Source organism: Stigmatopora argus, chromosome 6 (assembly GCF_051989625.1).
Source record: "Stigmatopora argus isolate UIUO_Sarg chromosome 6, RoL_Sarg_1.0, whole genome shotgun sequence".
Classification (NCBI taxonomy): Eukaryota; Metazoa; Chordata; class Actinopteri; order Syngnathiformes; family Syngnathidae; genus Stigmatopora; species Stigmatopora argus.
The window spans coordinates 10,685,455-10,707,023 of NC_135392.1; the positions used below are offsets into that span (position 1 = coordinate 10,685,455).

Here is a 21,569-nt window from a genome sequence, read left to right on the forward strand (position 1 = left end):
CAATGGCTCATCAAAGTCAGGGACGGGTGGCTGACACTTGCTGCAGCAATATATTGTTTGCTGGGCTTACATTTTGCCACCCTTGCCAAAGTGCTACTTCAAGCAATTGCTGAGTATGCAGATGCATGAAAACACTAATATTGACTGTCAATCAGCTATTCTTGGACAACTTTAGTCAAAAATGTCTTTTACGCTCCTTATAATGGGCATCTAGAAATAAATTTGGAATTTTATACTATCCATATTTTTGACATATTACGCATTTCCTACATCAAAAATGCAGATAAACACACCTTGATAAATCCACAAAAATCATCCTGTGATTTCTCAAAGTATCTCCGATGTCAACTTCACAAAATTCATTGCATAAGTTCAAGCAGGCTTTGATGTGATGGTAACAACGTCACTGTTTGGAGCCATAAAAGCCAAAGCAAAGTCTGTTTCTCAAAGAAGTGGTAACCCAGGAGGGAGTTACCACTTCTTTGAGAAATAGGAAGGGCTGCAGGGCAAGAAAAACAGGTCAATACCACAGTGTTTTTCAAGCAAGAGTATTGCTGTATGTTTGTTCCAAGAAGCCTTATTGATCGACATTTCAGCATGGAAGAAACTGCCCCTCAATGACCTCAAATTGTCCCTGCATTTGTGCAAAATGAGGCCCACTCACAAAAGTGTTTCATCCTTTTGAGAGAAGAAGCTATGAAATTGAATGTGATCCATTTTCTAGGTGTTCTTCATTTCCACAAAGTTCACAACCTTTCCATTCAACTGAGTATACAAGTTTAAATTGAAAGTCGTTATCTAAAAAAAATTAGCCTCCCTCATGTCGAAAATCATAGCACAAATTATTATATCATTTGCATGATCAATACGACTCATTTTGCACAAATTGATGTGGTGGGTGGCATCAGTGGCTCATCTGATGGGTTTGTGACAAGAATTATAATTTAAAGTGTGCTTCACTTTAAAAACCAGAACGGAATTAAATCTGTATTAAACCAAGGTTCTTTTAGTGTAGGTCCCAAATTAGATATTTAGTATCATGTCTTACGATACGGACTCATTAATATTTATTGGTACTTTTACTTTATGGGAACACACTAAAAGCACAGTCGTGACCCAATTTTGGGATGCGAAACACAGTTTAAAAAACACATGCACATTCTCAGAGCTGAGAGAAAGAGTATAGTTTCATTTGCATACTTAATGGAAAAATAAAAAAGTGTTTCAATAATAAGTCTCTGTGGATACTACGAGAGAGAGGCATAGTGGGAATATTCGGATACGGCAAAATGTTACCACAAATTGGGGAAAGTTAGCATGCCTGTCCGGCTTATCCACAATGTCCCTAAAGTGATGTTCTATGATAGCTATGCAGTCATTACAAATGGGTGAAACGCAGAAAGGCAAGTGGTAAATGAAAGATTTTAAAAAACTGAGAGCGAGACAGAGAGAGAAAAATTTGATCATAAGACGTGTATTCTGAGGCATCTTGTCTGTAATATTTTCAGGTGGATATAGGCCAAATTGAAGGGCTATGAAGCCGCTCACCGTCTGTCAAGTAACGATCAGTGCACAAGACAAGGAGAGGAAAAACCGAGGCGGAAAAAGAAAAGCCATTTTGTCCCTGTCGCCCTATTAATTTGAAGAGAACTAGGAAATGCCAGCAGGATTAAATGTGTTACTCCCACATCAACCCCCTTTTTCCTTAGCCCCTTCAAGTTCAAATTAAATGATGGGGTGAAGCGTGGGGTGTGTGCAGCGATGATGGTGGAAAAAGTGGGGGGAAAAGCTGTTAATTGCTTGCCAATCGATAATTCTATAATTACTTTGTGACAAATGGCTGGTTGGTGGTGCTAGGGTAGGTTGAGAGAAGGGTGCAAATAGGTGAGGAAGGTAAAAGAGAATGGCCACGATCAGGAACAGAAATATTTGCTTTTTTACCTCCAGGGCATGTTGCTCCAGGGAACTGTGAGAGCGAATTTACGTCAGGTTTAAACATGAAACCGAGCCCCCCAAGGGAGAGTTCACTAGTTAGGAGGAAGAGCAAGTACATATAGGAAGATCCATGTGCACATAATGGCGGTCATAATGCACACTTTTCCTGATCTTTGCTCTCAGTTTGAATGACTTATAGGGTTTCTTACAGTAGAAGAGATTGTGTGCAGTAAGGATACGCTATGGAGCTTGGCTGGCAGATCATCCTTTTTTTGCACCATTAAATTGTCAGGGCATTTTAAAGGAAAATCAAGCAGTAAAAAAAAATAGGATACCTGAGGCGAGGCGTTTGATTTTGGCCCGATGAATTTGAGGCTAGCTATGCCTGTCACAGTTCACTATCTTCCAATCACAGTTTCATTATGCCAGTCGAGCATGAAGTGGTGGTGTATCCTTTGGCCATAGGGGCACCGTTAGGATGACAGCAGGTGGGTTGTCTGGAGACCTGTCCAGGTCAGGGCACTGTGACACCTGTCGGCCCCTAGCTGCTATGGCCGGGTCCGAAAGGGTCAAGGAGGCCAACGTGAGATTGATGGACCGCCTTCGCTATTGTCAAATCACCTGTCAGTACACCCCTGGCACTGAATCCATTTTGTTCTAAGCCACCATTAACCTTGGACCACTTGGATTCGTTTCCTTCCTCTATGGACGGGGCCTTTGTTACCTTTGCTACAGCTGCCAAACTACTTACTGGCCTCAACTTTCATTGCACTTGCTGAACTTCCATAAAAAAAAAAGCTAAAATAAAAAAAAAACTGACTTCTAAGCACTGATTGAGGAAATCCAGTCATCTGATCTTGATGTCATTTTGGTGGAAATGGACGACATGTGTCTGTGATACTACAGTAAAACTGTGAAATGACTGCAAATTAAGCCAACTAAAGGAATCACATCAACACACACACTAGAACTGTCCTCGGCTTGACTGAATCCCCTCCCCCTTTAGGGAATGTTTGAACAACTTATAATATAAAGTTGCTATAGTTTGTCAATAATAAAATCATGAAAATGAATGAAACTCAATTGAAATGATTAATTTATGTACACGTGCAGAACACAAATGACATGCAGTCAACTACTTTGTATAGTAGTAAATGAAAGCGTATAATCGTTATCTTAAAGACCAAGTTATGCTTTTTATGTGCAGTATTTTTTAATCAAATTTATATCGAAAAAAAAGATGAAAGCAAAATTTGTGATATCAAACAAAAGCAAAAAGACAGGCGGAGCAAGTGAGAAAGTTTGGCATCGATACTTTTCTTTTTTTAAATCTTATTCCTTACTATACTGGGTTAAATTAGAAAAATTGAATTTTCTGTAATGTGAAATTCTGCAGTTTTTTTAGCTTAGTTTTAGATAAGTCAACATTCAACAAATTCTATGATTGATACGCCTTCATCTGACAACATAGTTTTTTATTCTTCAAGAACTGATGGTGAATGTTGCAACCTCGAAGACTGACTTTTGACAAAAGCTAAGGGAATTCAGATGAGAGCTCTTCTATGAACATGGCTCTGAAAATGATCGATCACTTCAAGAGTTACAAGCGACTTGAGGTTGTTCTCTTAACTGCCTCACAAATTCCACTCTCACCAAGCATCTAACATCCATTTTCTTGCCCTTCTTGCATCAATCAATATGTAGCGAGTCCTTCGTTTTTATAGAAAGCATGTTTAAAAAGAAAGTGTCAAAAAGCATTTCAGCCCCTATTGGCTACGGACTTTTAAAAATCCATAGCAGATCCTGTGACGAACGTGACCTGTCTAAAGGCAGAAGCATACACCAACAACGTAGTCTCACTGCAGATTTTAGCTTAACTACAGTTTTGTCCCATATTACAAATTGTTGTACATGAGTGGCATTGTATGTTTGAAACATGTTTTAGCTTAACTACAGTTTTGTCCCATATTACAAATTGTTGTACATGAGTGGCATTGTATGTTTGAAACATGTTTACATTAAGTATGGTTATGAGCAGATGTTTGATCATTTCACAAGCCTATAAAAGGGTGATTGGCCTGCCACTGGCCGCTGTAATACTGATTGATGTCAGGCAGGTGGGGGCCACGGGGCTGCCCTCAGACAGGCACTGTTTATTTATACAGTCTGCCGTCTGCCCACCTTACCACCGCAGAGCTACATTTACTGAATTTACAGTCGGCAAGCAAGAGAGAAAAATATGCTAATAATGTGGCACAGCGCAGAGGGGAGGCAAAAGTATTTTTCGATCTAAACTTTCCATGGTCACGTCACTTTTTATCTGGCTGAATCTTCCAGCTAATATTGCTCCCTATAGTCTATTACTTTCTACTCTATCTCCGGGGGGTATACAAATGGGATCCAATAATGGGATGCACTAATGAGTGCCTTTGCATATTTGGTCCTGATTTTCAATTATATAGTTCTGATATTATTGTTCTGGATACCATTCCATTTAATTGCAATCCTCTGCAGTAGCAGAATGAACATGCAATAGAACAGGGGTGGGCAAACCGGTCCTCAAGGGCTGCGGTGGGTGCAAATTTTTGTTTCAACCGATCCAGCAAAGACACTAACAATGAGATTTCTGCAGAAAACAAGAAGTACCTGACTGCGATCCAATGATTGCACTTGTAGGACACCAGATTGATGAGAAGGTGTCCTCTTTATGGGTTGGAATGAAAGCCTGCACCCACTGTGGCCCTTTGTGGAAAGGTTTTTCCAGCCCTGCAATAGAAGAACAACATTGTTGTCAAGCAGGAACTTTCCAGCGTGGTATTGCAGTACTGACATCCAAATTGGCCGACGGCTGCTCAGGGTCACAAGTTGCGGAATATGCGCAAGATATTCAATTGTGCATGAAAAAAACAAATAATCGGAAGGAACTCTATGTGTTTTTGTTCTGTTTGTATAATAGAAAAGGAAAGACTGGAAATAAATCTGTCTCCTCTTCACTGTTAGTGCATTGATGGCTTTCCATTTTGCACACAAATCATCAAAATATGAAAAATAAGAAAGGCTAATCACTGCTGTAGATTGTGTACTTGACACTCAATCAAGCATATAACCCTTTCATTCATGCAATTCATTCAGTATTTTTTTATTCCGCTAATCCTCACAAGGATCGTGGGTCCATTTATGGAAATTTTCATTCCATCATAAAAAATGCCTATTATTTTGAAAAACTGATGTAGGTTTGTTACAACTAGAAAGAAACTACACAAGCAAAGGGTGAATATCTTAACTCAGCACTCAAAATTCCAATGTCTGAATTCAGATTTAAACAATACCTTTCTATTCTACTATTGTGCCATCCTGTCTCCTCAATACAGCAAGAAATTTAAAATGTGACTTTCACATTTTCCACTGAATGCAGTGGAAAAGAATCCACCATTGAAGACTCTGAATAGTTAAGTGCATTAAGTTCGGTTCCAATTTCTAAAGCTTTGAAGCGGTCAGCAGTTGGATGGGGGCTGCCTTGCAGAGCATGCAGTCTGTTCCACTGAGCACACACAGTAGCTTGGGGATCAGTCCGTGTCCCTGACAGGAATGTGTCACTGAATGTTGGCATGTCCACTGAACAGAGCCGCGAGCCTCAGATCACTGGCATTGGCCCGCCCACGGGTTACTCTTTATGGCCCTGTCCCTGAGTGGCTGGCTCTCTCCTGTGCAGCCCTCCAGATGGATGCTGGGACAGCCTAGACCAACGGGCTGAAAATCCCATCAAGCACCAGTTCCAGGCCCTTGCACTGAGAAGATGAAGCACAATGGCATGCCAGGGGACACAGGCCAAACCTTTTTGCACCTCCATCACCAACCTCAATCCTCCTCTCTCCCTATTCCTTTTTTTTTGTTAACTCTCTCTCGACTCCTTCCCCTTTTCTTACCTCTCCTAGAAAAGACAGCAAGCTTAACCAGCCAGAATATGGAGTGTGGCCTTTGGGGTCTGTGGTCCTCGCTTGTTAAATAAAGGAGCCGGCCGGCTGATTGATTGACCCTCACCACTCCCCGCACCTCACATGTTCCCCCTTTGCTTTATGCCGTTTGATTTCGCCTTTGTTGACCAGACCTGCGTTAGCTTTTCTTATATGCAGTGTTTGATGGATGACACCAATTTTCCTTCGAAACCCAGATGAGCAACCCTGACACCCTCGCCCTGCCTTGTTTTTCTCTCCTCAGGTAACCCCTGCGAGTATGTAGGAATGAGAGTTAGCGAAAATGGTATCAATCAAGCGTGCCAAGGCGCAATGTTTCCCTTGCTTCTTGACTTTTTGCTCCACCTTTTGACACTACAAAAACAATGTGAAAGTGTCTTGCTCATACCTTAGTCCTTTTTGTCGGCTTTATCATTTTCCTGTCGAATCAACTGCTTTCACTTATTTTAAGCTAATATTTTACTGACATTGTTTCATTTCGCAATTGTTTGACCGGGTGACTGGTCCACTAACACTACCTATCAATCAGATTTCTCTTACTTTCAAAAAGACACATTTGCAATGGTGCAGGTTACTTTGGTGGACTGATCATCCAACCACAATATCGAAAATAAGAATTGAAAAAGTCTATCACGACTTAATCAGAAACTTCAATTAGTGTTGTGCTCAAGAACACACTATCCCAAATAGTTGGCTAGTAGGTGATATTACTTGCCTGAGGCCATAGTTCGCCGAGACGAAGATAAAATTTGGGACTTGTGATTAAGACCAGAACCATCTCAATAAAAAAACTAGAAAACAAGAAGTACCTGACTGCGATCCAATGATTGCACTTGTAGGACACCAGCTTGGGGAGAAGGTGTCCTCTTTATGGGTTGGAATGAAAGCCTGCACCCACTGTGGCCCTTTGTGGAAAGGTTTTTCCAGCCCTGCAATAGAAGAACAACATTGTTTTGGTCAGGTCAGGTTTTGTTCAGGTTACTTTGGTGGACTGATCATCCAACCACAATATCGAAAATAAGAATTGAAAAAGTCTATCACGACTTAATCAGAAACTTCAATTAGTGTTGTGCTTAAGAACACACTATCACAAATAGTTGGCTAGTAGGTGATATTACTTGCCTGAGGCCATAGTTCGCCGAGACGAAGATAAAATTTGGGACTTCTGGGACTTGTGATTAAGACCAGAACCATCTCAATAAAAAAACTATGATAAGAAAGTGGTGAGCGTTGCACGAGAATACAACTTGAATCGTTCGACCGTCAGTACCATTTATAAACATAAAGATCGAGCAGCAGGACCCAAATATTGAACGTTGCACAAAGTTTGCAAATCAATTGAATGATGCCATACAGTGCTACCGCATCATTTATGATGAAAAAAGAAAACTGCAATCGTCATTAGATAGCTTCTTTCGGCCAGTTTCTAGTAAATCTCTCTCTCTCTCTAATGTATGTATACAGTACTGTATGTATTCTCTCCATGTTATTAAATGTTTTTTTCAGTACAAACCAATGTGTGTTACTTATACAAGCCTTAAACATACAATGCACTTATATAAACCTTCAATATACTTATATAGACCTTAAACATAAATTATAATACAAAATATAGCACTGAGCAACTTACGAACAAATTCAACTTATGAACAATCGCTCGGAACCTAACTCGTTCGTAAGTAGGGGAGCGTCTGTATTTCAGATTTGGAAAGAAAAAAATACAGAAGCTGACTCGCTGTCAAGCCATAGACTGGGACGCAACTAAAGATCTTTCAATGTGAAAACAAAACTGCTCTTAATTTTTATAAAACTTTTAGATTAAACACGTGTAATCACAAAACATTTTAAAGACTTGGAAATTTCTTAACACCCACGCATTGCCATTCAGTGATAATGAAAAGGAAGAGAATAGGTGAAGGCACTTCAGAGACACCGGCTCAAGTGTTGCTCTGTTTGGCAGATGGACACACAGGTGGGATCACAGGTGGAGAAAGAAGGGGGTGGAGCACTGCCAGTTTTGTTTGCTCGTACATTACTAGTGTGATGTTAGTGCAGTGTGCCCTCAAAACATCTGGACCATCCTCCACAGGCATGGTAAAGAGAGGGCTCATCAATGAAGCTACACTGCACCCTCATGGATGTTTATAGCACCGCACAACAAAACGGTCTCAATCTTTGAGAAAGTACTATAGACACAAATTTCTATGTATTTTCTTATCCAACTCGGAACTACTGTACGTATCTGAGGGTGATTAGCAGACTTCAAAATCGTTGTCTTACTGTCTTTACAGAAATGTCTTCAGGCTGCCATAAATTGTGTCTCCGCACCAAGCTACAAACAACACGATTGCAGGAACTGACAAAATACTTTGATCCTTACGAGGCAGAGACAGCTCATCAATAAATGCATACCCTCCCGACACAGGCTTCACGACGAGGTCAATTTGGGGGGAAGAAAATTCATAAAAAATTCAAGTGAAACAGTTCTGATGCATATTTCCATGCTGTCTACTGGAAAAATGAAGCAAAAAATAAAGAGAAAGACGAATGAGAGCTGTAAGAAATATCATGTCTGTTATTAGAGTCACAAAAGAGCCATTTCTGTAATGTTCTTAAATCTCAGTATCCAGCCATACTCTTTCACTCTTTGACCTCACACCATGAACCGCCAGATGATTTATTGATCTGAACCGTCTCCAAAGAAGCTGCATAATTGTTTCATCGCATCACCATTATCACCGCATGATGAGTCGGGTGTCTAACAGTTTGAAAAGTCTCTCAAGGGCAAATCTTCCAATACTAAACTGAAAGGCACAAGATTGTTTTTATACATTGCAGACCTATGAATGCTGTCGTTTTTTTTAATGGGATCATTTATCACATTGCCTTATGACTAACTTGAATTTGGTTCATTTACCTTTACTTTTCTGCAACAAAACTGTAAATTAGTACCAAACACTGGAGATGAATGCCTGAATAAATTACAGAAGATACTTTTAAAATACTTTTGCAGTGCAGTGCAGACTACAAGTTAAAACACTTTGTTTTCTTTATTTGCATTCAAATGATCATGATCAAAATGCAATAAGCCAAGCAACATTCAGTCTCAAATAGTTCTTGTCACAAGGCAAGACTGTCTATGACAGAAATAGCAAATGGGTGAGAACTTCTATATATAGGCAGTACTGTGAGGATGAAACTATGTCAGGGGTACACACAGAGGTTAATGTGTAAGCTACATGTCAAAGTCCACTGTCTGTACTAAGGCACACCAAAAAGAAAAGAAAAAATCCAATATGGAGAATTAGTATATATCTATTTGTGGATGTAGCCTGATCCAACATCACTTTAGGAAAAACAATTCCCATTAAGAAAGTAAAACATCAAATTGATACTTGAACATCATTTCATGCAGTACATATCATAATAAATATATAAATTATATTGAAATAAAAGTTATGAAGAGAAGAAGTGCCAGACCTGGTGTGGCTAATGAAAATTTGGAAAATAATAGCTCTCGGAGTTTGAGGAGCAGTTAGGGCTCTGCTGTCTGTGCTTTGCACTAGCAAGTAAGCCAACACAGTAAAATTAGAGCAATACATCAATCCTTCCATTATCTCTAGACACTTCTACTCCCAGGGTTCATCGGGTTGCTCGAGTCTATCTCAGCTGGCCGACTGTGGGCAAGAGGCAGGGTACAGACTGAATTGGTTGCCAGCCAATGGCAAAACACAAAATGTACTGTAGAAAAATATCTTGAACCCTTGATCCCTATACTGTGGGGCATTCATGCTACTCAGTTTTCACTGTGTTAGCTAGAAAAGATACCGCAAAAAAATCATTTATATTTCAGGATGCAAAGCATAATTCATAAAGACAAAATAAACCATTCACAATTAGGTTATGATAGTTCTGATTGAAAAGCAAACACAAAAAAGGCTCCTTTTTGATTCATTAAAGGCATAAGTAAAATATGAGTCACTTCAAACTGAGCCTGAGAGAGGATTTATACCTGAGAAAGAGTACTAAGTGTTGAGTACTCTGCAACAACAACAAAAAGGGACTTTAAAAGTTAGTGTATATTTTGAAACAATATAAAATTGAAGATTGCTGTGTTAGAACAAATATCTTAAACCAATAACATTTCCAGTCAAAATTGTTCAATGGTAATATTCAGATTATATTCATACATTTATGGGGACTCACCTTTTTTAGCGGAAGATGCATACATTATAAACATTTAATGAATGAGTACAAAGTATATTAGTTGTGTTTATTCATAGTAAATTTTCGAGTTTTGTTTCATCACAAATTACTGCAAGTTTGTAAACTTTACAAACTACAAGAATTTCAGATGCAACTGCATATCCGATAGTCGATCAAAAAAAGGAAAATATGCGCTAAAAATTGAATCTATTTCTTTCACGTAATGGCAGGCTTCACATTATTTACGGGTTTATTATTGCAGAGGTTTGACACTCATTCACGGTGTTTTGTTTTAAAAAGATCTTGGCATGCACTTACGATGAATAAAATGACCTTGCTATCTTTAACTCAGTGGCTAAAAAAGCCTCTTGGATGTAAATGTTCTGAAATTTTATTTGTGACCAGTTTTACCAGACTTGAAGCTTTAAAAATAAAAACCAAAAAGACAATTTCTTGAGTAAAGTTGTTTAGCTTGCCAAGGATCCACTTCTTTTCAAACCCAAACAAAGTAAGCAATTTCATCCAGATCTATAGGATAATCTGTGAGGTGCAGTGGCTCTTTGATATCAAACCTCTCCCCTTTATAGCTTTTCCAGCGACCAGCTGGTAGATAAATATCCCGTTCTTGCTTTCCGGGCTCTAAAACAGGTGCAACCATGAGATCATCTCCAATCAGGAATTGGGAGTCTATTTTATAGGCAGTCTCGTCCCCTGTGGCAATCCACCACAACGGCCGTATAATTGGGTCTCCGGTGTCCACCACCTCACTAGCAAGTTCCAAGACACGGGGTGCTACGATACTCTGATGAAGAGCGGTGTATTTGCGAGCAATCTCAACAACTTCGTTGTCATAGGCCCACGGTGGGATAGAAAATTGCATGGACGGCATGAACGCCGACAGCTCTAGCCAGCGGATGTAGAGTTCTCGGTCCGGTAATGCTTGATTTCCATCAGTGTGGTTCAGATAGGCATTTCCTCCGATCATGTCAGGAAGAATGAACTGATAACCCAGAATGCTGATGGTAAGGACGGTGGGGATAAGGGATTTGAGCCCCAACTCGTAGCCCCACACAGAGTCCCTATCGATAGGCCTGAAGAAGCACGAAATGTTCTGAGATTGGTAGCCACTTCGCAGCTCTGCTCTGTCATTGTAGGGAATGGCCATCTCCGTGTAGCGCCTTGTGAAAAAACTCGGATCTCGAATGGGCATTTTGGTGCTAAACTTCCATGGTAAATAGTTGGTCTCACCGGCATCAAACTTGAAAGAAGACACGCCATACCTGGAGCGAAAGGAACGGAGCTGGGAAGCAAACCAGTCACGGGCTTCTGGGTTTGTGAAGTCCACAATTCCACCAATGCCATTCCACCAGCGGACCAAAGCCGGCAGCTGTCCTGTAGGCTCGCGCACAAATAAGTCTCTTTCAACACAAGTATGGAAGTTCTCCGAATCGTAGTTCACAAAAGGGTGTATCCAGAGCGACACAAGAAATCCGTCTGACTTGAGCTTTTGAAACATGGCTGAGGCATTGGGGAATTTTATTGGGTCAAATTCAAATTCTCCATAGCGGGGTGTATAGCGGTCATCCAGCTCCAGGTGGCTGCAGTTAAAGTTATATTTCCGAATGTTTGCAGCATATGTCAGGAGTTTTTCTTGGTCAATGTCTCTCTTATGAAGCGCCCATGTAGACCAGATTGGGTGCTCAAACATGGCTTTGGCAGGAACTTTGTTGGGTTTGTTGAAGTATCGACGGACCATGTACTTGTGGATAGAGGACACATCCAAACCAACACAGACTCTGTAGCTAAGTTCAGCACATGAAGCCTCTCCTGGGGTTGGTTTGAAGGGACTATCGTTGTACCTTGCCTGGAAGTACATGGTCTTTTCTGTGTCATTCCACCCTAAGTGGAAGGGCACAGAATTATTAATTTTGATGGCCGTCGCATTAGAAGAAAGCCAATAGCTCTCCAAGATTCCTCCAAACTCATTCCGATTGGAGTAGATGTCACTTGTTACGAAGGGTTTGGGAGACTGCTGCCCAGAGATAGATATAGGCCAATGCTGAATAGCTGACACTGCACCACCATACCAGTGGGCAAACTTGTAAGTCATTGCATGTTCGACAGAAATGTCAGGAACAAGTTCCTCCCAACGCACACGGTAGCACTGCACTGTGCCTTTGGGACGTACTGTCTCAATGAAAAAGTTGAGGCTTCGATCAGTAGTGCGTCCACAGCTGAGAAGCTCTCCTTCTTTGGTGCAAGAGTCCAAATCCAAGGTCCCTGACCTGCCAGCATGTAAACACATTTGAGGGTTATAAGAGTCAAAGTGCTCTTAAGTTCTTCAACAAAAATCAAATCACAAGTAGCATATTAAGTAAAATATTTAATGAATTGCAAATTAAGATTGTGTGTTGGTGCACTCAATGACGTTGAAATGTTACTTTTAGCTGAATTTGCCGCAATGCAACGATATGTTTCTTAAGTTGACCAAAAGTTACTCACCTGAAATCCATTCGGAAAACAATAGCTCCCCCCTGGTTGCGAATGATATAGCCATCTTTATTTAGATCCAGCAGCTGAGTTTTCAGCAGCTCAGCCTTTCGAAGCGAGGCTATGTAATAAGACCACGCAGATACTGCTGCAATGACCAACATCAGGCCAAGAACTCCTGCTCCAACTAGTGGTCTGGTGTCCTTGCTGTGTTTTTGCTTGGGGATAACATCCGTTATTGTGCCACCAGCTCCCCCGGGTACAACTTGGTACATGGCTTGTGCTGTTCACTGGACAAATCCCTGGCTTAAGACTGAATAGATCATGGAATTGTTCTCAAAGAATCTTCCTTGTTGCTCTCCAATCCAGTTGTCTGTCTGTCATTAAAGAGAAACTTTTTGTAAGGTCTACAGTCACATTACAGAATGTATTTATAATGATTATTTATTATGATTATTTACAATTATATTAGAAAAATCATGCACTGCACATCACTTGTCTTTATCAAGTACAGACATCAAATAAAAAGGTAGACATTCATTTTTGCAACATGTTTTGCCATATATCCACATTACCATATTTGTCAACGCCGTCCAATTCTCAACAATGTCTCACATAATTTGTATTCATACTTCAGGTGACTCCACAGCACTGCCAATTACCCACATGTGAATAAGGGAGACTTTCCTAGCTGAATTTCAAACATACTAGTTGAACTTAATTCTTTTTATCTGAGAAAGTTGAGCGGAAAAGGCGGGTTTTTGCCTTAAGAGCTGTGCCGGGCGAAGGAAGCCGTGGCAAGCATACTAAACCTTTTGTGTGCTACATCGGGCAAAACAAAGTCAAGATGGTGTGAATTGACTGCTTTTGGCCGGTTTTAAAACTTGGAAAATAGAACAATAGACAATCTACATTTTCAATGCACAGTTAGAGGGAATTAACTGTGGATTCTAAAGCACATCAGATAAAAGGTAAGCCAGTGCTGTCTAATTCCCCTTACTATTAATTACTAACAAAATTGACTGATTCTGTGTTCAACTACCCTCAGTATGGATTTCCCCCAAGCAACACAAGTGATAAGATAAAGCCATCATTAATTAACTTAGCACTGAAAGCTGGCTCCTCCCTGGGTGCCATTTGAAGGCAGAAAGCAAAACAAACAGACAAACTAAAGGTTCTAATGAACAAATGGTGTGGTTTTGGTCATTTTGATTACAATTAGCGCTTTTGTAAAATTTCTGAGAATTATCACATATCAGTCTTAACATATACTGAACATCCACAACCAGGATGTGAATATGGATAAAATGTAAGTAAACACCATACAAAGGGCAGTGATAAGAAAGTACTAGTAAAATGATAATTGTCATAAAAATTACAATGTTGTTAACACTTCATTTAGATGACGTGGATATATTTAGCCACAATGTCTTTGCCATCCGATTACTTGATTTAAAAGTGATTAAAGGCCTTGGAAGGTCAAATCAAAATGAATAGATTGTTGGACTGGGCACAAATAAAAACTGCTGTTAACAACCATGACAAATTTGAATGATAAAAAAAATAATAATAATAAAATGCATGAAATAAGGCTTTTAAAACGGCTTGCGCTGTCAGTGCTAGGATTCTGTAGGTGTGTCCGAGCCGATGTTTAAATTAATTGATGTTCATGCATTTCTGGCATCAGCCGTTTTAAAAGGCAAATTTCCATCTGTAGTCTGATAAATAAAACAGTATAATATACCAGCACAACAATAAACTGATGCCTAAATATTTTTATAAAAAGTACAAACTTTAACTTACACCCATTGTTGTGTAGATGTCATGGCTGACCGGGGAGCTGACGACAGCGGTATCTCCTGCTGATGAAGACGAGTTGGAGTTGTGGCGAAAGAGACGTGGGAAATTGTCCCATCACCCAGCATAAATGAACACGTGAAGCCCTGCTGCTTCTGCTTGAAGTTTTCAAAATGATCCTTGATAAAATGCTCACTTGTTGCGGAGACTCCTAAGTACCGCGTTATCATCAAAACAGTTTTTTTTGTAGTTTAAATAAGGTCATTGTGGGACCCAGGAAATGTGCATTTAAGGAATTGTGGTTTCGGTCCTTGCTAAAACTAAAATAAAAACACAAAGGAAAAGAAATAAAACTCACAAACATACAGATGGTGAGAGGAAACCAATGAAAATTAGGCATTCATTTTTTGTGACTAAAGACCTCGAACCCCTAAATAAATCAGTCAGTTTTCAACAAACAAATTCCGGCAATATTTCTCTGGTGTCATCAAAAAAATGCTTAGAGGAGACATTGGATAAAAAGATGTTAGAGTGCATGAATGCTGTCATGTACAAAATGACATTTTAATAAACATTTCAGCTGATGCATAAACAAAAATCAAACAAAATCATTTATTTGGGGGTTTCATTGATCAGCTATTGTTCACTATAATATTGTTATTATCTTAAACACGGCTCAGTCAGCAAACAAAAAATAACTCATAAATCATAGATTTATTAACCTGAAAGAAAAACAGTCATGAACTGCGATTATTTTGCACAGACATTTGACACGTGCATTTGATTTTGCTGCAGAATATTTTCTATTTTGACTATTTATGACTAATATGCAATTGTCCTTTAATTGCATTTAAATGTTTGCCCTCTTTGTTGATAGGGTGCCTTGAGAAAGATCAAAATCGACATTCCCATCGACCGTGAAACTAACAATAAACACAAACATGCTGATGGAATCATAACACACACGTGAGTCAAATAACGAGACGGCCACGATCATTCTGACGTCATCTGGATAATTACAACAGTTTGGACATGAAAAAGGACATATTGCAGATATCGAACAAGACGATATATTTGCAAAAGTAACTTATATGCACGACTTCTCTCGATACAGTTATTCACATTAGAGCGTGCGTGTTTTCAGGATAACGTGCCTTAAAACATAACGGACCCGAAATAACATCGAAACCCATACAAACCCACCATTCTATAGTATTAACATTTACTTTAAACAAGACACAATTAAATATATTTTTTTCCTACCGAAAGTTGAAGAAACGACCCTGGATCGACTTGCTTTGCCACGCACTCGAAGTCGCAGTAGAAAACGCACACACGCACGCCGAGAAAAGTTTTAAGACATGCTGCGAATCCTCCTACTTGACACGCATTGAATCGTGGGAGTTGTAGTCCTTGACAGTTCAGATCCATTTCTCCTCCTGTTTGGACTTTGCATGTGTGGGTTTTCTCTCGGTAATCTGGTTTCCTCCCACATTCCAAAAAAACATGCATGATAGGCAGGTTGGTGTTTTTTTTGCAGACAAAATAGCACGATGAGGAGATATTTTATGCTTTGGCTTGTGATTCTTTTAACTCTCCAAATAACAATTAGTTAGTTAATCTTAGTTTCCAAAACATGAAAGTATTTTCTCAAAAAATCTCTTGTGAATCACTAATTTCCTTTTCATTGTAAAACAACTGTAAATATTCAAATTTCCAAAGGCATATCTCTTAATGTCATATTTCCAACATAATACTGTGTGCCTACATTTTTTATTGTTTTCCATTGATACCTGTGAAGAGCGGTTATTGTTACCAAGGAAACATTCTGCCACCATCCAATTGGTTGCTGCAACTTGTCACTCAAAATATTGCATTCTCCTTTTCAGCCTCATTTGATTGTCATTCTTTTTTTTTCTGTGATGCACATAACCTTTAACCCTCCATTAAAAAAATACTGCTTTAAGACTCTTACCCGTGGGTCACAGTCATGGTCTACTAACTGACACTAAACACACACATTAAACTGCCCATGGTTGTTTAAATGTCTTCTATTAACTACCTCAAACATGATTAGGTCTGCTGCATCTGCACAAGGGAAAATGACTTTTGTAACCTTCCCAACACCTGTGCTCACCTTTATTTTCTCTCAGCATGCATCAATCTTTTCCAAATCTTCCCAAGGTGATATATGTATTTATATATTTCATTTAATGTTATTTGATGCTTCATTATTTCAGAGACTAAATACAAAGTAGAAGTTAAAGGGATCAACAGAAAGTATGTTTTTTTCAGTATGAGGATGATGGAACCATCTCAGCAAAGTCAAAACTGTTCCTCGGAAATTCCAGGTCATCTTAGTGGTGCTTCGGTTTTACAGCCGCCTTTACTTTTGTATAGACATAACCAAAGTTCTGCAAGAGATAAGAGAAAGAATAATGGAATAAAAACTACACAAAAATCTATTAAACAATCATATGCACATAACAACGAGCTTCAATTGTCAAAAATTCACTCTTTACAAAGATTTTAATGAAACTGTAAAAAAGCCAAGTACATACTACATACAAAATATACTGTAATTACTACAAATGATTATAAAGGCACATCCCTTCATGAGCTCTTGTAACCTATATGGACCGATTGAACTGTACCCCATGTTATCTTCAGCAATGTTTACATAAAACCCATATGACTATGAAATTAAAATATGACCATACCTGTATACCAAAGTAAACAATGGCCAAATATGCCATGATGCAGCCACCCAGGAAGAGATCAAAAGCAGCCGGTTTCACCCTATAAGGAACAAGCATCAAGTGTGTTGCTAGTTTTTGTGTTTTACATGGGTGTGTGTGTGTGCGTACCTATACATCACCATCGTCTGTCTCATTTGATCAAAAAAGGTAATGTCAGGTTCCCTGTGTGGAAAAGGTTAAACTTGAGTGAGTGAAATGACAAATTCGAAAAGGACAAGGATTGCCTTTGCATGAAATATTACCTTCTGTCCTGTCTAAAAATGTGCTTGTGGACTTGCTGTAAGTTTTGCTTGAACTCGTGCTCAAGCGAGTTCATTAGCTGAATGTGCGCAGGCTCTTTATCCATCAATTGTGTAGCACGAGGGGCTGACGTGAGGAAGGACATGAGACTGGATATTCTACTGTCATGGAAGTCCTGCAGTCACACAATCAATTTGTTCTCATACACACTGTGTGCAGCAACCAAACACAAAAAAAATGCACCAAAGATCACCAAAAGTCTGTATTTAGACTTGATACCACTAGTAGGCACTGTTTCATTCATACAGTCATTGAGATGCTTACCAACCGGCCTTTAAAGAGCTGAACATCCTTTGGTGAACCCTATAAATAGGACAAGAATAACAGATATAGAGTGTATGAGATAAATACTTTTTTAAATAAATCCAGCGGTATGTCCCTGTAATAATGTGAACAATATTTGTCCACAGTAGAAAAACAGTTATAAGCACATTTTTCCACCACTTTTGTTCTACTTAGATTAAGTTAAACCTTTGTTGTGTATAATTGTGCTGGTTCTAATACTACTAAGCCTGAATAGTAGACTGTGTCTCAAACTAGTCCTAGAATGCTGAATAATAGCACCAAAATTCTCACTAGACATTGCTCTACAAGGAGCATCTAGTTGCCCAAAAAGTTCATTTTCACTTCCAGGAGGCCTAAGCAGTTTTTTGTGTGTATGTGTTAGTGGGTTTTTTTGCCCAAGTTGATAAACAATTGCATTACTGGTGCATAGTTTCACCTTACTAGTAACGACAGAGTGTACAGATACATGGAAGTAAATATATAAGTACTTAATTGACAATCCATACTTAAAATCTAGATAGTTTTCCTCACCTTATCAGATAAATGGTAAATGTACCGAGCCAAAGCCTCTGCTATGATGATCCCGTTCCGCTTCATTTTCCGGAGGTCCACTTGGGAACTGTTAAAACACATTTGCATAATTAGGAATATAGGACACTACCTGCTACTCTTCTAATAATAATTTATGGGTGAGCCAGAACATGTCATAGTTGAATGTTGGGGGAGAAGGCATGGTCATCAGCCAAAGACCAGCGAGATCAGTCACATTCACATGCACTTTGAATTGAATTGAATGAAATATGAACAATGTTTACTTTACTTTCAATATTGCCTAAAGTTAGTTAAGCAGTTTTTTTTTTAGATCTAATTGCTTTCCTTCCAATCCACTAAAATCCCTTGAATTGTCAACTCAATAACGGAAACAAATCTCCCATTTCTTGCCACCTAATTCTTGAAACTGCATTTGTGTCACTAAAAATGTCACAAAAATGAGTGAGATAAACTAACACAGTGTCGAGCATGGAGCCCCGCAGCTCAGATTTAGGGTCTTCCAGGTGAGACAGAGTGAACCCTGGTATCTTGCGAAGGCTGTAGCGCTCGTGTTCCCAAGAAATAGTGGAATCCACAAGGTTGATCTTTTTATGGACCACTTCTGTCTTCATCCAAGGAAATCTGGAGGAAACCACCTGGATAGAAGTGAGACATTTCGCATTAGGATCCATAAAGTTCATCACACAAATGTAATGGGGGTGTCCGTGCTACCTATTTTAATCATAGATAGTACTGTAAATTTTAAAAGACCAATACATATAACTGTAAATCTCATTTGGATTATGTACTGTAGTTGTTTACCTTGTCCAAATGTTGAAAGAATGCATACATGGGCGTGTCTGGTTTGGGTGGACGCGACACGTGCATGTACAGCTCATCGCCATGGGCCAATGTATCCAAACACAACACAAATGCCACATTATCATGAAGAAGGCTCGATTCTAGTGAGAAAATGATTTTAAATTAAGCCAACAATAGGCTATGTCATTAAAAGTGGCAGCAAAAGTCATTGAGAGGGTTCAAAGTTCAGCAGAACTCACCAGCATGGTCCAGGTTCTCTTCTATCCACTTCTTGGTGCCTTGGAAATTGTGCTTTCCTCCACCAGTGAGGGAGAACATCAAATGATAGCTAAATGTTACAACATAAAGAAAGCAATGAGACTTAGAGTCAAAAAAGAACTATAATGTTTTGAAGTGTGACCAACCGTGGCCTAGATCTTGGGCTACTATAAAGAATCTGGAAGAGACGTGCCAATTCAAGCAAGATGACTACACCACTTCCATTAGAGTCGGCTCCATAGGACAACCACTGTGTAATACAAATGCACAGAAAATATAAACACGGTCACTTTGAGTTTTATTGTTGATCCATGTATACTTGCCACATACTACACAATGTCCTACTGCTTTTTTCCCCTACAGTTACAATTGTCTGTGGCAGGATGACACATAGGTGTTTATATTTTGATATAAGAAATGTTATAGCTTAATTTGTAAATAAATACATTCTCAAATACTAACTATTTTTCTTTGTACTTCAAAATAATGTGTGATATTACTAACAGGTGAGAGATGGTTACAAACTGGTAGGTTGGAAGCTAGTGTGTGGAAAATTGCTCTAGTTTTTGTTCATATTTACTGTCAATAACTCACTGGTGCCAGTCCATATGAATCATAATGGGCAGTGATCACAATGGTGGGTATGTCCTCACCAACTCCAGGAAGCACACCCTTAAATGCACAATTCCAAGATTTGCTGTTACATACAATACAAAGCATGATAAAGAGGGAAAATAGATAAATAAATAAACTCGAAGTACTGGTGAAGAAAAAAAAAATGACTTACTTCCAATGTAACCAGTGTGGTGTCTGTAATGGCCTTGATGGGGGCATTGTTGCTCACTAAGATCTGAAAGGCAGTCGCCGTTACCATACTTCGAAAGACTGTCATGGAATAAAGCACAGGCATTTTTAAAGTAGCAATTTCAAAGCGATTGGGTTCATTTAGCGTATGTTATAGTTCGATTTTAACCTCGAATGAATATAGACGAAGTCCTAGTTGATGCAGCCTTCTTCACTTCTTCATACATGTAGAGCAACTGTTCATCCTCAGGAGCCACGTATACTGGCATGAGAGTCTCCTTCATCAAGGCTTGGCTCTCACTCATCATGAAGGACTGAAAGGCACAAATTTGGTTCACGTGTTACGGATATATTGCATATTGGGTTCCTCTAAGAATTCTGACCTAATTATCTCATTTTTGTGATCATTGCATCAAGGTTAAACTGCTACCTGTATTTCTTCAGGTGAAATACTTGACACATTTCTGGGCAGAAGAATCAGAATGGCAGCAGCGTTTTGTCTTTGAGCCTCAGTGTAAGATTTGGTAGTGAAGTCCACCACTCTCATGATGACACAGCGGCGGGTCAGCATTGGCTCATCCGCGGACCGAGCCTCGGCCACAACGATGGCACCTCGGCAACCTAAACAACCAAATGCTAATAATCAGTGTCAAAATATGAGTTTTGCAATCCATCTTTTTCTGCAAAGGCTTAGGTAAAGGTGGAGGATAGTCATGTGATGCTGAAAACTTACCATGTACCTTTTTATCTAAGTTGTACTGTTGCATCCTATATGCCGTGAACTCATAGGAAGATGCAGCAGACAGAATAGCACCATGCAAAGAGTTGACACAGAGCAGCAACACAATGACTCCAAACCGTAAGTCTTGCAGGTACATGATGACATGCATTACCAAGTCTTCTTTGTGGTCTACATAAGAAAGCAAACAGTAAGTTTTATACAAGTCCTGGTTACACATACGCAGAAACATACTAAAATTACATTTTCACAACCTGCTAGGATTATATGATAAAATACCTTTGTATAAAACTTGCACAGTAAACAGTTCTCTACTTTAAAAATGAAAATCACACCTCAGTCACTTACCTGTATCGAGAAATTCTGAAGGTCTTCCAAGACAAATGCAATGTACTGCTAAATACAAACTATCTCTTCAGACTCCAGGCGTCGAGGTAAGTCACCATTCACCATCTGCTCCTAAGGGATCAGCTTCTGGCTAATCACAGAAAACCCAACCCCTCAACATGGACATGTGCTACAGTATTTTGTCCTTTATACCTATCCCACCTCAACATGGAATGAAATATCCCCATTTATTTATTTATCTTTATTCTTTTTGATGGATGGACAAAGTTAGTGATTTTTATGACTGGTCTTATAGGCACTGAAATATTTTAACTTCACCAT

General features: G+C 39.2%; 2 protein-coding genes across 6 annotated transcripts; both read right to left on the reverse strand.

Moving 5' to 3' along the window:
* Positions 1–8,940: 8,940 nt before the first annotated feature.
* Positions 8,941–15,802, reverse strand: myorg (myogenesis regulating glycosidase). Of its 4 annotated transcripts, none has more exons than XM_077602093.1 (4): positions 15,666–15,796; positions 14,409–14,722; positions 12,618–12,982; positions 8,941–12,400 (listed from the first exon to the last, which is right to left on the reverse strand). In XM_077602093.1, the coding sequence occupies exons 3-4, from the start codon at positions 12,878–12,880 to the stop codon at positions 10,609–10,611; spliced, it is 2,055 nt and encodes a 684-aa protein (XP_077458219.1). In that variant the 5' UTR covers positions 12,881–12,982; positions 14,409–14,722; positions 15,666–15,796; the 3' UTR covers positions 8,941–10,608. The 4 variants fall into 4 exon arrangements, with proteins under 4 accessions (XP_077458219.1, XP_077458222.1, XP_077458221.1 ...); XM_077602096.1 differs by having other exon boundaries at positions 14,409–14,560; positions 15,666–15,733; XM_077602095.1 differs by lacking the exon at positions 14,409–14,722 and having other exon boundaries at positions 15,666–15,802.
* A 358-nt stretch (positions 15,803–16,160) lies between these two features.
* On the reverse strand, positions 16,161–21,372 carry LOC144075835 (BOS complex subunit ncln). Of its 2 annotated transcripts, none has more exons than XM_077603255.1 (16): positions 21,249–21,372; positions 20,902–21,071; positions 20,592–20,782; positions 20,331–20,475; positions 20,145–20,242; positions 19,952–20,029; positions 19,504–19,607; positions 19,339–19,427; positions 19,100–19,239; positions 18,755–18,933; positions 18,278–18,365; positions 17,726–17,764; positions 17,404–17,576; positions 17,270–17,323; positions 17,123–17,201; positions 16,161–16,816 (listed from the first exon to the last, which is right to left on the reverse strand). In XM_077603255.1, the coding sequence occupies exons 3-16, from the start codon at positions 20,730–20,732 to the stop codon at positions 16,760–16,762; spliced, it is 1,464 nt and encodes a 487-aa protein (XP_077459381.1). In that variant the 5' UTR covers positions 20,733–20,782; positions 20,902–21,071; positions 21,249–21,372; the 3' UTR covers positions 16,161–16,759. The 2 variants fall into 2 exon arrangements, with proteins under 2 accessions (XP_077459381.1, XP_077459380.1); XM_077603254.1 differs by having other exon boundaries at positions 20,895–21,071.
* Between the last annotated feature and the right edge of the window lie 197 nt (positions 21,373–21,569).

Excerpts from the sequence above, each read along its gene's own strand:
- myorg (XM_077602095.1), bottom strand. The coding sequence starts at position 12,880 with ATGTACCAAGTTGTACCCGGGGGAGCTGGTGGCACAATAACGGATGTT. Across the intron at positions 12,401-12,617 it reads GTTTTCCGAATGGATTTCAG|GTCAGGGACCTTGGATTTGG; the intron begins GTGAGTAACTTT and ends ACATGCTGGCAG.
- LOC144075835 (XM_077603254.1), bottom strand. The coding sequence starts at position 21,051 with ATGCATGTCATCATGTACCTGCAAGACTTACGGTTTGGAGTCATTGTG. Across the intron at positions 20,783-20,894 it reads CTTAGATAAAAAGGTACATG|GTTGCCGAGGTGCCATCGTT; the intron begins GTAAGTTTTCAG and ends TTGGTTGTTTAG. Across the intron at positions 19,428-19,503 it reads AGCCCAAGATCTAGGCCACG|CTATCATTTGATGTTCTCCC; the intron begins GTTGGTCACACT and ends TGTAACATTTAG.